The sequence below is a fragment of the Oncorhynchus tshawytscha genome, linkage group LG05, assembly GCF_018296145.1.
Source record: "Oncorhynchus tshawytscha isolate Ot180627B linkage group LG05, Otsh_v2.0, whole genome shotgun sequence".
In the NCBI taxonomy this organism is placed as follows: domain Eukaryota; kingdom Metazoa; phylum Chordata; class Actinopteri; order Salmoniformes; family Salmonidae; genus Oncorhynchus; species Oncorhynchus tshawytscha.
This window is the reverse complement of record NC_056433.1, coordinates 68,281,810-68,297,676: the sequence shown is the minus strand read 5'-3', so window position 1 is coordinate 68,297,676 and position 15,867 is coordinate 68,281,810. Positions and strand designations below refer to the sequence as shown.

Here is a 15,867-nt window from a genome sequence, read left to right as displayed (position 1 = left end):
TCCCCTTGGCCCTAAAACCAATAGGTGAGAGACTATTGGTGAATCTCAATCTGTGCTCGATTCCTCTCATCCTCACCTGAATACTTCAGAGAATAGCGAATAATACAAGGTTCCTATCTTCGCTTACAAGTTGCACAAATATTTTTAATGAATGAAGTTACTGAATACATTCGGTACAGTACAGCAGTCTCTTTCTTTCCTGGTATTGATACTATATAGGCGCAGTTCAGGTTTTTTTTTCTTCCCAAGGCCAGCTATGTCTCTCACTGACCCTTACTACTGTTGTCTTGATTTTACAGCGTGAACCCTGTTCTAAATGTAGCTTCTTAGTGCTCACTGCCAACTGATGGTGTCTCTCTAGTCATCTGAATCAGTCAATCAAATCAAATGTATTTATATAGCCCTTCATACATCAGCTGATATCTCAGTGCTGTACAGAAACCCAGCCTAAAAGTCCAAACAGCAAGCAATGCAGGTGTAGAAGCACGGTGGCTAGGAAAAACTCCCTAGAAAGGCCAAAACCTAGGAAGAAACCTAGAGAGGAACCAGGCTATGAGGGGTGGCCAGTCCTCTTCTGGCTGTGCCGGGTAGAGATTATAACAGAACATGGCCAAGATGTTCAAATGTTCATAAATGACCAGCATGGTCAAATAATAATAATCACAGTAGTTGTCGAGGGTGCAGCAAGTCAGCACCTCAGGAATAAATGTCAGTTGGCTTTTCATAGCCGATCATTAAGAGTATCTCTACCGCTCCTGCTGTCTCAAGAGTTGAAAACAGCAGGTCTGGGACAGGTAGCACGTCCGGTGAACAGGTCAGGATTCCATAGCCGCAGGCAGAACAGCTGAAACTGGAGACGCAGCACAGCCAGGTGGACTGGGGACAGCAAGGAGTCATCATGCCAGGTAGTCCTGAGGCATGGTAATAGGGCTCAGGTCCTCAGAGAGAGAGAGAAAGAAAGAGAGAATTAGAGAGGGCATACTTAAATTCACACAGGACACCGGATAAGACAGGAGAAGTACTCCAGATATAACAAACTGACCCTAGCCCCCCGACACAAACTACTGCAGCGTAAATACTGGAGGCTTGAGACAGGAGGGGTCAGGAGACACTGTGGCCCCATCCCATCAGGGCGTGTTTCCTGGACCAACAGTATCGCTTCCAACACACCGACAGCATCATTGCATTTTGGTACACCAGAATTTCAATTCATTTCCAATGAAACGTGGCGTTTTCCATACAGCATTGCGTTGCAGAGGCAGTTGCAATGCATTCGGTGTGATGTATATGTTGGATTTATCGAATGTATGCGTAAAACTGTATGCGTAGACGGCTTAACAGAAATGGTAGCAGAAGTTGAATGTTGAACTTTTATTGCATACATATCCAGATGAAGCTGCGTACTATTTCGTGCAATGACGCTGTCGGTGTGTTCGAATCGTAAGCCTGGTCACCGACAAAAAAGCTCATTGTAAATCTGAGGTGCTGTTATGCATTAGTTTTGCATTGTGTGTTAAAGTGGTGGAGAACCTTCCACTGGACCTCGGCTGCGTGACTAGGGCTGTTACGGTGACCGAATTACCATCACACCGGCGGTCACGAGTCATGAAGACAGTCAATTCCACATGACCGTTTAGTCACAGTAATTAGGCTTCTCCAAGCTCTGATGCTGCTGATGGTCATTAGTAGCCTACCAAACTTGCTAACTGCCTGGTACTCAGCAATATATTGTCCCTCTAATCACTCTGACATAAATGTAATAAAAAATCTAATCAAACACTTCATGAGAGATGATGAGCTTGTTGCACAACATTTCTGAAGGCTATGCAATTGCATGAGAAAACAGAGTGATGGCCTCTACTAAATAGAGGAGCATCCCATCAGCTTTTTATAGGCTAGGCCTACTAAACTAAGCAAAAAAAGAAACATCCTCTCACTGTCGACTGCGTTTATTTTCAGCAAACCTAACGTGTAAATATTTGTATGAACATAAGATACATAAACTGAACAAGTTCCACAGACATGTGACTAACAAATAGAATAATGTGTCTCTGAACAAAGGGGGGGTCAAAATCAAAAGTAACAGTCAGTATCTGGTGTGGCCACCAGCTGCATTAAGTACTGCAGTGCATCTCCTCCTCATGGACTGCACCAGATTTGCCTGTTCTTGCTCTGAGGTGTTAACCCACTCTTCCACCAAGGCACCTGCAAGTTTCTGGACATTTCTGGGGGGAATGGCCCTAGCCCTCACCCTCCATTCCAACAGGTCCCAGACGTGCTCGATGGGATTGAGATTCCGGCTAGTCGCTGGCCATGGCAGAACACTGACATTCCTGTCTTGCAGGAAATCACGCACAGAACGAGCAGTATGGCTGGTGGCATTGTCATGCTGAAGGGTCATGTCAGGATGAGCCTGCAGGAAGGGTACCACATGATGGAGGAGGATGTCTTCCCTGTAATGCACAGTGTTGAGATTGCCTGCAATGACAACAAGCTCAGTCCGATGATGCTGTGACACACCGCCGCAGACCAAGACAGACCCTCCACCTCCTATTCGATCCCACTCCAGAGTCAGGCCTCTGTGTAACGCTCATTCCTTAGACGATAAACGTGATTCCGACCATCACCCCTGGTGAGACACAACCGTGACTTGCCAGTGAAGAGCACATTTTGCCAGTCCTGTCTGGTCCAGCGATGGTGGGTTTGTGCCCATAGACAACGTTGTTGCCGGTGATGTCTGGTGAGGACCTGCCTTACAACAGGCCTACAAGCCCTCAGTCCAGCCAGTCTCAGCCTATTGCGGACAGTCTGAGCACTGATGGATGGATTGTGCGTTCCTGGTGTAACTCTGGCAGTTGTTGTTGCCATCCTGTACCTGTCCCGCAGGTGTGATATTTGGATGTATTGATACTCTGCATGTGTTGTCACACGTGGTCTGCCACTGCGAGGACGATCAGCTGTCCATCCTGTCTCCCTGTGGCGCTGTCTTAGGCGTCTCATAGTACGGACATTGCAATTTATTGCCCTGGCCACATCTGCAGTCCTCATGCCTCCTTGCAGCATGCCTAAGGCACGTTCACGCAGATGAGCCGGAACCCTGGGCATCTTTCCTTTGGTGTTTTTCAGAGTCAGTAGAAAGGCCTCTTTAGTGTCCTAAGTTTTCATAACTGTGACCATAATTGCCTACCGTCTGTAAGCTGTTAGTGTCTTAACGACCGTTCCACAGGTGCATGTTCATTAATTATGGTTCGTTGAACACGCATGGGAAACCGTTTTTAAACCCTTTACAGTGAAGATCTGTGAAGTTATTTGGATTTTTACGAATTATCTTTGAAAGACAGGGTCCTGAAAAAGGGATATTTACTTCTCAACTTTCCTAATATTAAGCACATCGCTTATCTTTACAGCAGGAATATAGCCTACCTGGCTGGCATGAAAATGAACCACGGGGAAAAACGTCCTCCATTCGCTATTTAAGTGCGTAGATGTAATTTTCCCCTGCCCCTGTTTCAAGATACATGGATGATAATGGTCCATTCAAAAAAACAAAGAAAAATCACACACATATATTATTTAGTATATGTAAAGGCAAGATTAAATCAAGAATAGTCTGATGGTGACAATATTGGCATATCACTTGTGAATGATGCCAGTGTAAGGCAAGAAACGATGCCTTTTTGTGTGCAACTTCTAATCATAGTCGCACACCTCATGTAGCCTAGCGCATATGCCTTATGTTTTGATACAGTTTGTATCACAACTAAAGTGGCCAAATAACTTCTTAAAATGAAGCTCATTAATCTGCTTAACAAGGGGTGGAGAGCCTAACTGGTATACATAAGCAGCATGTGAGTTTCAAGTTTGGGGAAGATCATTTTCACCATAAAAATGCACCTTTTATAATAAAAGCATTACATGCATAATCGCATTTGTGGTCACTTTTGATAAGGCTGTTTTCCCGCTAATGGGACATTTGCGCTTATAGCCTACTTCCGTGTGCACATTGCTGCACTTATAATGTGAAAAAATAGCCTGTTAGTTTATCAAATTTTATTTAGCTAAACGTTCTGATCTGTTGCATCAGCCTCATTGCGTAAAAAATGTTTTTTGATGCTAGTGGTTATATTAATTTGAGATCTATCGCATCCCACAACTGTCCCACACTATGTTTGGAATATTTCTTTCTCGCACAGAAGGGCAAGTTGACCAATAGAATAGGTCAACTTTTGTACTAAGGGGGATAGTAGATTGACATTTATAACATATTTTTTATTTAACCTTTATTTAACTCCGTTAAGAACAAATTCTTATTTACAATGACGGCCAAACCCGGACAACACTGGGCCAATTGTGCGCCGCCCTATGGGACTCCCAATCACGGCTGGATGTGATACAGCGTGGATTCAAACCAGGTACTATAGTGACGCCTCTTGCGCTGAGATGCAGTGCCTTAGACCGCTGCGCCACTTGGGAGCCCGACATAGGATAGTGCTTTTGCTGTTCGTTAGGCCTTACTCATCTTGTTGGCTGATGAACAGTAAATGTGGACAGTTCTCCCAATGCCTTCAATATGCACCTCGGAATTGGATAAGAATGCTCGCAGTTGCGCCCCCGATGTCTGTCTGCACTTGTAGCCTGTGAGAAATACTCGATCAGGTGATGGAGAGCCATTTGAGTGAGAGGAGCTGCGGCGCACTGAGCACTCGGGGAGAAGGGAATTATAATTCTTATATTTAGCCCAAGGGTGCAATGGCCACTGGCTGCAAAAGGCATGGATTGTTTTAGAGGGCATTACTGCCACACAAAGAGGATGCTGGCATGAAATTTTAGGCATTATCAAGTGCTTGTCAAATTGTGAATAGGAGATTGAAGTGTGTACAGCCTGCGCAAGAAAACAAAGCAGAGCTCATGCCTTTTCATGTGACTTTTTTCAAATAATCACTAGTCACATCATGCAAAACATACAGCCCAACGTTTGTAGAGCAACTAAAGTTACATTAATAACTCTAAATTAAGCATATAGGAGTACCTATTTCTTAGTTAACCACTCAACACAGAATAGCTGCATGTGCACACTCGCTCAATAGTTGGAGAAAAATATTCAGCTTTGTTCAATTGAATTCTTCATACTATAAAATAATGCCACGGAATTCTAAGCAAATCTTGTCTGCTAAATGCACTAGTGTAGCCCACAGCCATATGGCATAGCTAGATCAGGACCTGACTTTAGGATAAGTCTTCTGAAATAGACTACATTTTCTTCATATCATGTTTCTTTAGAACTGTCTAAAATAAATAATGGATTTATTGTGAATGTTTAGGCTATATTACATGTATTTATAAGACTTTTAAAAAATGTAGATGTTCCAAAGGTCTGCATCAGTGGCTTGAAGGCTGTGTGTGGAAGCCAGGAGATTCTAAATGTTTGTTAATTAACGGTCAATTACCATGAGACCAGCAGTTGTTTGCTTGACAATCACTGGCTGACAAAATGTTGTGACCGCCACAGCCCTATAAATGACACTGGTATTTCACAATTTTTCCAGAGAAGAGGCCTTAGCTACATCACCTCCATGTAACCTGACTGTTGCAAGACTGCATCCTAGTCATGTTATTAATCATCATGTTGAGCTCTTCAACAAATAGATTGCTCAGTTGACATTGATCTCTCCTGTTGATCTAGTCTAGTGTGTTTCATCTTGCAAGGCAGGATGATACTACTCCGTGTACTACTTTTATGTTCTATCAGCAAAATGTACATTCTCAATTTAACGTACTAGCGACGAATTCAATGCATCATATTCCCTCTTCCACTAGGGTGCTCCAGAAAAAAAGATAAGCCTCTTAACAATGAGCCTGTCCTTGGATGCGTCCCAACTGGTACCCTGTGCCCTACATACTGCATTACTTTTGACCAGAGCCCGAGATGGGAAATAGGGTGCCATTTGGGACTTAACACTGAGTGAACACCAACCATAGTCTGAGTAATGTAGTGACAGACAGAGTAATGGGAGCAGGTCGTTTTACAGGCGTAATTGCAGCTGTATGCGTTATTCATGTGTTTCCTGTTGCATGTGTGTCTGAGTATTATCCAGTGGAGGGATTGTATGTGTGTGTGTTTCCATTACAAGGCTGGGACTGTCAAGACTGACCTCAGAGAGAACGATCCCCTGACCCCACACTCTCGAAAGCTTGCACACACACATACTTGCACACAAAAACAACACACAGCCTACACTTACACACACTAACGCACACTCCATCCAGCACCACTGGTCAGTGTTCCCTCTCTGCAGAGGAAATGTCTTTATCAAGTCACATCGGCAGTAATTTACAAGAACAACATTTCACTCTGCACAATGCCTCGCTGACTAGATTATATTTAGTGGTGGAAAATGTTATTAGAATGACTGACTGGGGTACATGCTGTGCTGTGGAGAAAACACACTGGAGTGTAGCAGCACACAGACACATGATTGTGTTTGCTCTGAACACCACATAGAATAAAACATTATGTGGCTACCAGTATGTTCCTTGGTATTTTAACACACTCAGAAAACAAGGACTACATATTTTCCATCAGAGGCTGTTACGTTAATTATTAGGAATAGACTAGTTCATCGAAACAATTTATATACCTTGAAAGCGATCTATAGACAAGGTTTGGTAAACTGCAAACCACACTTTGGTTTGTCCACTGACACCAATTGGTAATATTAGCATTTTCAAAACAAAGTAAATGCTGATTATATGTTTAGTCTGTGCTATTTGGGTACCTTGAGATGTCCCTACCCCATTGAAGTTGAAATGTAAAATGTTCAAGGCTAAGGTTAGGTAAGGGTTAAGGTTTAGGGTAGGAAGGTCCCAAGCATTCCGGGACGGTATTGACCAATATTTTTCTTCTCTCCAAACAGGATCTGGTCAGAAAAGGGATCCCCCATCACTTCCGAGCAATAGTATGGCAGTTGCTATGCAACGCCCAGAACATGCCTATCAAAGACCAGTACTCTGAGCTGCTGAAAATGACATCACCATGTGAGAAGCTGATTCGCCGGGACATCGCCCGGACGTATCCTGAGCATGACTTCTTTAAGGAGGACAGCTTGGGACAGGAAGTACTCTTCAATGTTATGAAGGTGAATGCTTCATAGGTTTGCAGAATTCCAGAAAAGTTCCCACGAGAGAATCTTCAAATCTGGAACTCTTCAACCGGTATTTTTGAAAAGCCAAATAATTCTGGGAAAGTAACTGGAATTTTGCGACCCTGGTGCTTTGTCTGAAACCTTCACCCACAACAGATTGCTTTACAGTGTGCTCTGGAATTGGTTTAGCTCTTTAGCGCTGACGCTTTCAGCACATACAGGTAACTGTCAAAATAAGGAAAACACTTTAGTCAATGAGGGATACAAAGTATATTGAAAGAAATTGCTTCCACACAGGTGTGATTCCTGAGTTAATTAAGCAATTAACATCCCATGCTCAGGGTCATATATAAAAATGCTGGGCACGCCATTATTTTGGTTACCATGGCTGTGTCCCTATAGGATGACAATGCCCCCATCCACAGGGCACAAGTAATCACTGAATGGTTTGATACGCATGAAAACGATGTAAACCATATGCCATGGCCATCTGTCACCAGATCTCAACCCAGTTGAACACTTATGGGAGATTCTGGTGTGGCGTTTGAGACGGCGTTTTCCACAACCATCATCAACACACCAAATTATATAATTTCTTGTGGAAGAGTGCTGTCGCATCCCTCCAATAGAGTTCCAGACACTTGTAGAATCTTGAAGCTGTTCTGGCTCATGGGAAAGGTGGGATACATAGTCAGTTGCACAACTGAATGCATTCAACTGAAATGTGTCCTTCGCATTTAACCCAACCCCTCTGAATCAGAGATGTGCGGGGGGCTGCGTTAATCGACATCCACATCACCGGTGCCCAGGGGATCAGTTGTTGTGGGGGTTAACTACCTTGCTCAAGGTCAGAACAGCAGATACTGGCACAATGCCCTATTAAGACACTTTATTTTGATGTTTCCTTTATTTGGGCAGTTAACTGTGGGTGGGTGGGTGGATATACACTTAACTGGAATGAATCCTGGTCCCATCTTTCGACTCATCTTTCCTGTCTGTCTTCTACTATCTGTCCTATTAGCCTGGTCACGGATCTGTTTGTGCTCTTGGCAGGATAGCACAAACAGACTAGTACTCAGTTTACTGTCCTGTCAATAGAAGATGAAGAATAATATTGCGTTAGAGCTGCTAATTTTACTTTTCTCATTAGCCAGTGGCAGAATTGTTCAAGAAAAGCTGTTTCAGCCTCCCGTGCGGCGCAGCGGTCTAAGGCACTGCATCGCAGTGCTAGTCGTCGTCACTACAGACCCGGGTTCGTTCCCAGTCAGTGTCACAACCGGCCATGACCTGGAGTCCCATATGGCGGTGCACAATTGGCCCAGCCAAGGAGCAACAACGGCACAGCCGTGAGGTGGTAGAGATACACATGGCAAGCTTACAGAACAGAACAATCGTCTGGTCTCCATTGCAACACTCACGAGTTCCAAACTGCCACTGGAAGCAATGTCAGCAAAATAACTGTTCGTCGGGAGCTTCATGAAATGGTTTTCCATGGCCGAGCAGTCGCACACAAGCCTAAGATCACCATGTGCAATGCCAAGCGTCGGCTGGAGTGTTGTAAAGTGCACTGCCATTGGACTCTGGAGCAGTGAAAACATTTTCTCCGGAGTGATGAATCACACTTTACCACCTGGCAGTCCAACGGACAAATTTGGGTTTGGTGGATGCCAGGAGAACGCTACCTTCCCCAATGCGTAGTGCTTTAATCTTTTTATTTTATTTTTTATTTCACCTTTATTTAACCAGGTAGTCTAGTTGAGAACAAGTTCTCATTTGCAACTGCAACCTGGCCAAGATAAAGCAAAGCAGTTTGACACGTACAAAAACACAGAGTTACACATGGAATAAACAAACATACAATCAATAATACAGTAGAAAAAGTATATATACAGCATGTGCAAATGAGGTAGGATAAGGGAAGTAGTAAGGCAATAAATAGGCCATGGTGACGAAGTAATTACAATATACCTATTAAACAACTGGAATGGTAGAATGTGCAGATGATGAATGTGCAAGTAGAGATACTGGGATGCAAAGGAGCAAGATAAATACAGTATGGGGATGAGGTAGTTGGATGGGCTATGTACAGGTGCAGTGATCTGTGAGCTGCTCTGACAGCTGGTGCTTAAAGCTAGTGAGGGAGATATGAGTCTCCAGCTTTAGTGATTTTTGCAGTTCGTTCCAGTCATTGGCAGCGGAGAACTGTAAGGAGAGGCGGCCAAAGGAAAAATTGGCTTTGGGGGTGACCAGTGAGATATACCTGCTGGAGCGCGTGCTACGGGTGGGTGCTGCTATGGTGACCAGTGAGCTGAGATGAGGTGGGGCTTTACCTAGCAGAGACTTGTGGATGACCTGGAGCCAGTGGGTTTGGTGATGAGTATGAAGCGAGGGCCAGCCAACGAGAGCGTACAGAGCGCAGTGGTGGGTAGTGTATGGGGCTTTGGTGACAAAACGGATGGCACTGTGATAGACTGCATCAAATTTGTTGAGTAGAGTGTTGGAGGCCATTTTGTAAATGACATTGCTGAAGTCTAGGACAAATCAAATCAAATCAAATTTTATTTGTCACATACACATGGTTAGCAGATGTTAATGCGAGTGTAGCGAAATGCTTGTGCTTCTAGTTCCGACAATGCAGTAATAAAAAGCAAGTAATCTAACAATTCCAAAAAAAACTACTGTCTTATACACAGTGTAAGGGGATAAAGAATATGTACATAAGGATATATGAATGAGTGATGGTACAGAGCAGCATAGGCAAGATACAGTAGATGATATCGAGTACAGTATATACATATGAGGTAAGTATGTAACCCAAGTGGCATAGTTAAAGTGGCTAGTGATACATGTATTACATAGGATAGTCAGTTTTACGAGGGTATGTTTGGCAGCATAAGTGAAGGAGGCTTTGTTGTGAAATAGGAAGCCGATTCTAGATTTAATTTTGGATATTTCCCTTCATGTTGCATAGCCTTAGCGCACTACTTTTGACCAATGTAGGGAATAGGGTGCCATTTGGGCATTGAGTTGCAGCCCCAAAGTGCTTGGCTCTCCTCTCTTGACCATGATCCGAGGTCACTTCCTGTTGTTGCAGGCCTACTCTCTGGTGGACCGGGAGGTCGGCTACTGTCAGGGAAGTGCTTTTATCGTCGGACTGCTTCTCATGCAGGTAATGTCACCGTCTACCACACGCACACACACGCTGTCTACCCGATAGCCTCGCTCACATAGAAAAACATGCTGTGTCATTGGTCACATGCAACTTGCCACTACACACATTGACAGACATGTTATATAGATCAGAGAACATTTTCTCAAGAGAACTGTGTACTGAGAGTTGTTTTTCATGTGATTATCTTGTACTATGGTAGATATTTTGTATTGTGATGTGTGAAATGTGTATTTTATGTATGTGAGGAAGACATGATTTGGTGATGGTTTCATAAAATTGTGAAGTCTCAAAGGGCTGGTTGCCCAGATACATATTAAGCCTAGGAATGGACAAAAAAAACTGCATTGAACGTATATTTTAGTCCAGCACTGGGCTTAAAATGTGTCTGTCCTCTAGCCTAGATGGTGTGAGGAAGTATTTTGTTGAAGGTTTAAATGAATCTGCTTGATGATCTCTTAAGTGTTGTTTGGTGTGTGGGTGTCCCTGTCACTAGATGCCAGAAGAGGAGGCGTTCTGTGTGTTTGTGAAGCTGATGCAAGACTACAGACTGAGAGAACTGTTCAAGCCCACTATGGCTGAGCTGGGTCTCTGCATGTATCAGTTTGAGTATATGATCCAGGTAAGACCTGGCATGGGTTCGGAACACAATTGAATGACAAACCTTTACAGAGCATTATTGATGCACTGTTAGATGATCCTTTAACTTTGATTCATTGAGACAATATCATGAATAACAACTTTATATTTAATAATTTAGCAGGCACTCTTATTTTTATTTTACTAGGCAAGTCAGTTAAGAACAAATTCTTATTTTCAATGACTGCCTAGGAACAGTGGGTTAACTGTAAATCAGTCAGTGTCATGATGGGTCATATCTATTTATGATTATATATTTTAATTTGATCTATCTCTGTCTCTGTTTCTCCCAACGTCCCCCCCTCTCCTTCAGGAACTTCTCCCAGACCTCCATATCCACTTCCAGGCCCAGAGTTTCCACACCTCTATGTATGCCTCTTCCTGGTTCCTCACCATCTTCCTCACCTCATTCCCTCTCCCTGTTGCCACCAGGATCTTTGATATCTTCATGTTAGAGGTGAGTCCAGTTAAAGGTGCATCCCCATCCCTCAACTGTAGACCAAAATAAGTGGCAGGGCTGCCATTTTGTTGATAAACAAATCCCAGATTGTAGCTTTAAATAATTATTTCTGATTTACTCATGTTTGACAATCTACTTCTAGTCTACCGAGTGAGTCCAGAATATAGTTTGTATTACAGCAAACACAATGGGCTGTGAGTAAATGCAAGCATTTGGCACCCTCTGGTGGCCTTGGCACATAACTTAAAATCTTATGGACTAAAATTCGATTTCACCTCTGTAACGCAGTGCTTTTTTTGTCGTAGGGTCTGAAAATAGTGTTCCGTGTGGTACTAGATAACGCAATGCTATGATAATGCAACGATAATGCTTTGATCATGTAATATTTGTCTCAGGGTCTGGAGATAGTGTTCCGTGTGGGGCTGGCCATCCTACAGATGAATCAGGCAGAACTCATACAGCTTGATATGGAGGGAATGTTACAGGTAAGACTGAGCAGCCATAAACATTGGAATAACAACCCTGTCTGAGTTAATGCACACAATTATCAATTCAATACACTTTTTTCATCCCTGAGGGTCAGTTATTGCCAGCAGACATAAGATGCATAATCTGGACCCAGATCTGTTTGTTCTGTTGTGTCAATGACCTTAAGAGTTGGCTGGACCGCATAAACTGATGTGGGACCATGCTATGGCATACAAATTGAACGACAAACACACTCGAAGTTGCTTTATGTGAGCATGCATGTCTGGTCCTCACCCATTGTCTTCCCTGCTCTGCTGTAGTACTTTCAGAGGGTCATTCCCCACCAGCTGGAAAGTGGACCAGACAGGGTCATCCTGGCTGCTTATAATGTCAAGTACAACACCAAGAAGATGAAGAAGTGAGTAGTACAATTCTGCTTACTCTCTGGGGTCTAGGCTGGGTTACTGGAGATGGATGCTTGAAGCAAGTACAAGTGTTGTCGGTGCTCTGTATTGATGCTGTATGACTCCTGTTTTCAGGTTAGAAAAGGAATACACTACAATCAAAACTAAGGAGATGGAGGAGCAGGTGGAGATTAAGGTGAGTGGTGGCGCAGTAGGCTACATTTTTAGTTTGGCAGTAGTACAGTGCGCTCTTATAGTCATCACATCAGTACAGCTCCATTTGATCACTATAAGCAGTTGATCACTATAACCACACTCTCCCTAAGCCGAGTGCACTGAACTTAAAAACCCAGTTGTGTATGATGTTTGGAATAATTATTGTGTGTGTTGCGTGTCTTTGTTTTGCAGAGGTTGCGCACAGAGAACCGCCTGCTGAAACAGAGGATAGACACACTGGAGAAAGTGAGTGAAAAGGAGGAAGGGAAGTTAAACCGTGGCTCTCCTTGCCATCCTATGTCATGACACCAGTCATAATAAGAAGCCATATTATACCAGTGAACGCTTGTCGTGGCTATTCATACAACAAAACCATAACCCCCTACATTAAACCATCAAGCGCTTGTTCATGCGTGCGTCTCTTGTTGGTCACTAAAGACACATGGCGGAGTCTTGTTACTAACTGGGCTGTGAGTGTTGTCGGTGTGTATCTTATAGGATAAATGGATCCTAGTTGGCTTTGGAATGGAAGTCCTCCATTGATATGCATGTCTCAGTCTTGAGATCCACACTCAGGACCAGTTAAGCCAGACTCTAAAACAGTAGCTGGCTGTGGAGCTCCACAAGGCTACATTCTGGGGCTCTATGTAATTCCACCGGACACTAACTAACTAAAGCTGTGAAACGCTTGACGAACTCACTGTGAGAGTGATGGCTGTACACTCTAAGATGATGCAGGGGAGCACTGCATGCCAGAGTACACGGCTGCCTTTGTTGTGCATGTTGTTGGGATCCTCCTCTGTGTTTGTCAGAGCACAAAGATACAGGCATTGCCAGGCCTGGCCAGAGTACCAGGGCACCATGCAGAGGCCTGAGTAGCTGTTCCAAATGACCAGGCTCTGTCTGGGACATAACCACTCACTCATATCACAGTATCGCTTCAAACAACAGTCGACGGCTGCAACGTCATACCCAAAATATTAACTGGAATGACACAACAACTTCTAAAACTTAACCGTGTGGCATGAACCTAAAAAGCATGGCTTCATCTAAACAACTGTTATTTTGCTGTTTTATAGCTAACTTCTAATGATGCTTTTCCTCTTAGCCCCATTCAGCCTTAGTCTTCTGCTTTGCCTGTCTGAAACTCATCACCATGTTGTCTCTCTCACCACCACCACCTAATTCTCACTTTGTCACCACTTTATCCCCCACAACCTTATCACGATGACTTATCACCACCACACCTGAAGACCATGTTCCTTTTCTACCTCCGAAACTGTCTAAATTACTAAGACACTATGGGGCGTATCCTAACCTCTCCCATTGCCAGCAGCATACCACTCTGCACACCACTGCCCTGTGTGGGGTGCTGTCTTTCGGATGGGACGTTAACCGGGTGTCCTGACTCTCTGAGGTCATTAAAGATCCCATGGCACTTATCGTAACAGTAGGGGTGTTAACCCCGGTGTCCTGGCTAAATTCCCAATCTGGCCCTCAAACAATCACGGTCACCTAATAATCCCCAGGTTACAATTGGCTCATTCACCCCCCTCCTCTCCCCTGTAACTATTCCCCAGGTCGTTGCTGTAAATGAGAACGTGTTCTCAGTCAATTTACCTGGTAAAATAACAGATAAATAAATTGACATCAATGCATGGCTAACTGAAGTGGAATTTAAGATTTCTCAAATTGTTCATAAATAACGTATAGACTTAATCGGTTGCCAAAATGACGGAGGAAGGACAATGAACATTGAATTTCCCTTTTCAAAAACAAAATCAAGTGTTTTGTTTATATTTAGGTTATAACTATGTTAATTGCTCTCTCTTTGCTTTATCTCTCTTGTGGATATTTCTGTTTTGTAGGAAAGTGCTTCATTGGCAGATAGATTGATCCAGGTATAAACTTTATTTTCTCCTCCTTTACCCCCCCATCTCACATTGCAATTTTCACCACTTAGATTTCTCTATATCTCAATGTAGCTTTGCATGCTCATAATTTTACCTTTAAATGATGGCACAATAAATGTCTTTGCGATTACAGTATTTTCTTTTTATCAATTAATATAAAATGAGGACATTGAAATCAGAAAAAATAACTAATCACCCAGCATGCGCATGTATCTCGAACCATGCCAAAACAAAATGCTTAGAGATATCAATCAGTCAACCAATAAGACTGTCAAAACATTTGCAGAGAAAAAAACAGCATGCGTTTCTAAACTCCAAATCCCACTTTTATATTATCTTTGATTTGCCCACCCCTTCCGTCCATCCCACCCCCGTGGTGCACCCTGCTCATCCTACCCCTCGGTTGGTTATGTCCTAAAGGGACAAGTGACACGTGCCCAGGAGGCAGAGGAGACCTACCTGGTCATGCGGGAGCTGGCCACGGTCAGGCAGCAGAGCGAAGAGGCCACAGCTCAGCTGGAGCTAGCACAGAGCACCATCAGGGATCTCCAGCAGAGACCCCTATTGGTAAGGAGAAGCACAGTGCCCAAGTTGAAGGTCCTGTATGGCTCAGTTGGTACAGTGGTAATCAGGGGTGTCGTGCACCCCCAGAATCTGAGGGGGCACAATGTGAGGATAAGCTTAATTCTATGTCAAAATATATCTATATATAATAACTGCATATTTAAACATGCCTCTTGAGCTGTTTGTATCCTCCTGACTGGTGTGTATTATTATTTATTTATTTATTTAAATAAAAAAAACACAATTTTCACAAAAAATGCTTCTCTGCCTTAATCTGGGCAAAAGATTGAAAGGAATGTGAATCTTATTCAGTACATTTACTAATTGCCTGCTTTTCTAAAGTCTAGCAACCTTGCCATCAGGCATGCCATCTAAGTTAGACAAGCTACCTAATATAACTTGATTGATGGTCTGAAATGTCTTCTTGGTAGCTACTTATGAGGTTGCGAGATTGGGAACCAATCTGGGCTAGCTAAAGACAACTTCATACAGTTGATAGGTGGCTAGTAGTATTACAGAGAAACAACAAAATCTATATTTGTATTTAATTTTAAACAGGGCAGATCTGATGGGGCACGTGCACCTGTGCCGTCTCTGGTGGTGATGGAATGCAGGAGACACAAAATGTACGTGAACGTATGTTCTCACTGTACTGTAAACTGCTTTGGATTAAAGTGCCTTCGTAAATGGCAGTTATTACAGTGCCCTCAATGGGAGGGGTGATCACCAGGTCTGGCCAATTGAAATGTGTATATTGCTTAGCACTAAATCTGCAGTGAGTGATGGTAACCGTGGATATGGATTCTCCCTACCTCTCCACTGCAGAATGCACTCGCTCTCTCACTATACATAATGATCCTGTTTTCATGCATGCCTGGAAATTGGGACATGC

General features: G+C 43.4%; 1 protein-coding gene across 5 annotated transcripts in view; it reads left to right on the top strand.

Moving 5' to 3' along the window:
- The window catches only part of LOC112251183 (ecotropic viral integration site 5 protein homolog), a 67,994-nt gene that overhangs the window by 31,694 nt on the left and 20,433 nt on the right, over positions 1-15,867 (top strand). For 4 of the 5 annotated variants that reach the window (XM_024421998.2, XM_024421999.2, XM_024422000.2 and 1 more), the window contains 10 exons: positions 6,915-7,136; positions 10,237-10,311; positions 10,808-10,933; positions 11,264-11,407; positions 11,806-11,895; positions 12,199-12,296; positions 12,418-12,478; positions 12,691-12,744; positions 14,367-14,399; positions 14,832-14,978. In XM_024421998.2, coding sequence (XP_024277766.1) covers positions 6,915-7,136; positions 10,237-10,311; positions 10,808-10,933; positions 11,264-11,407; positions 11,806-11,895; positions 12,199-12,296; positions 12,418-12,478; positions 12,691-12,744; positions 14,367-14,399; positions 14,832-14,978 — 1,050 coding nt within the window. The remainder of the gene's footprint in view (positions 1-6,914; positions 7,137-10,236; positions 10,312-10,807; positions 10,934-11,263; positions 11,408-11,805; positions 11,896-12,198; positions 12,297-12,417; positions 12,479-12,690; positions 12,745-14,366; positions 14,400-14,831; positions 14,979-15,867) is intronic. The other variant, XM_024422001.2, reaches the window with a different exon arrangement.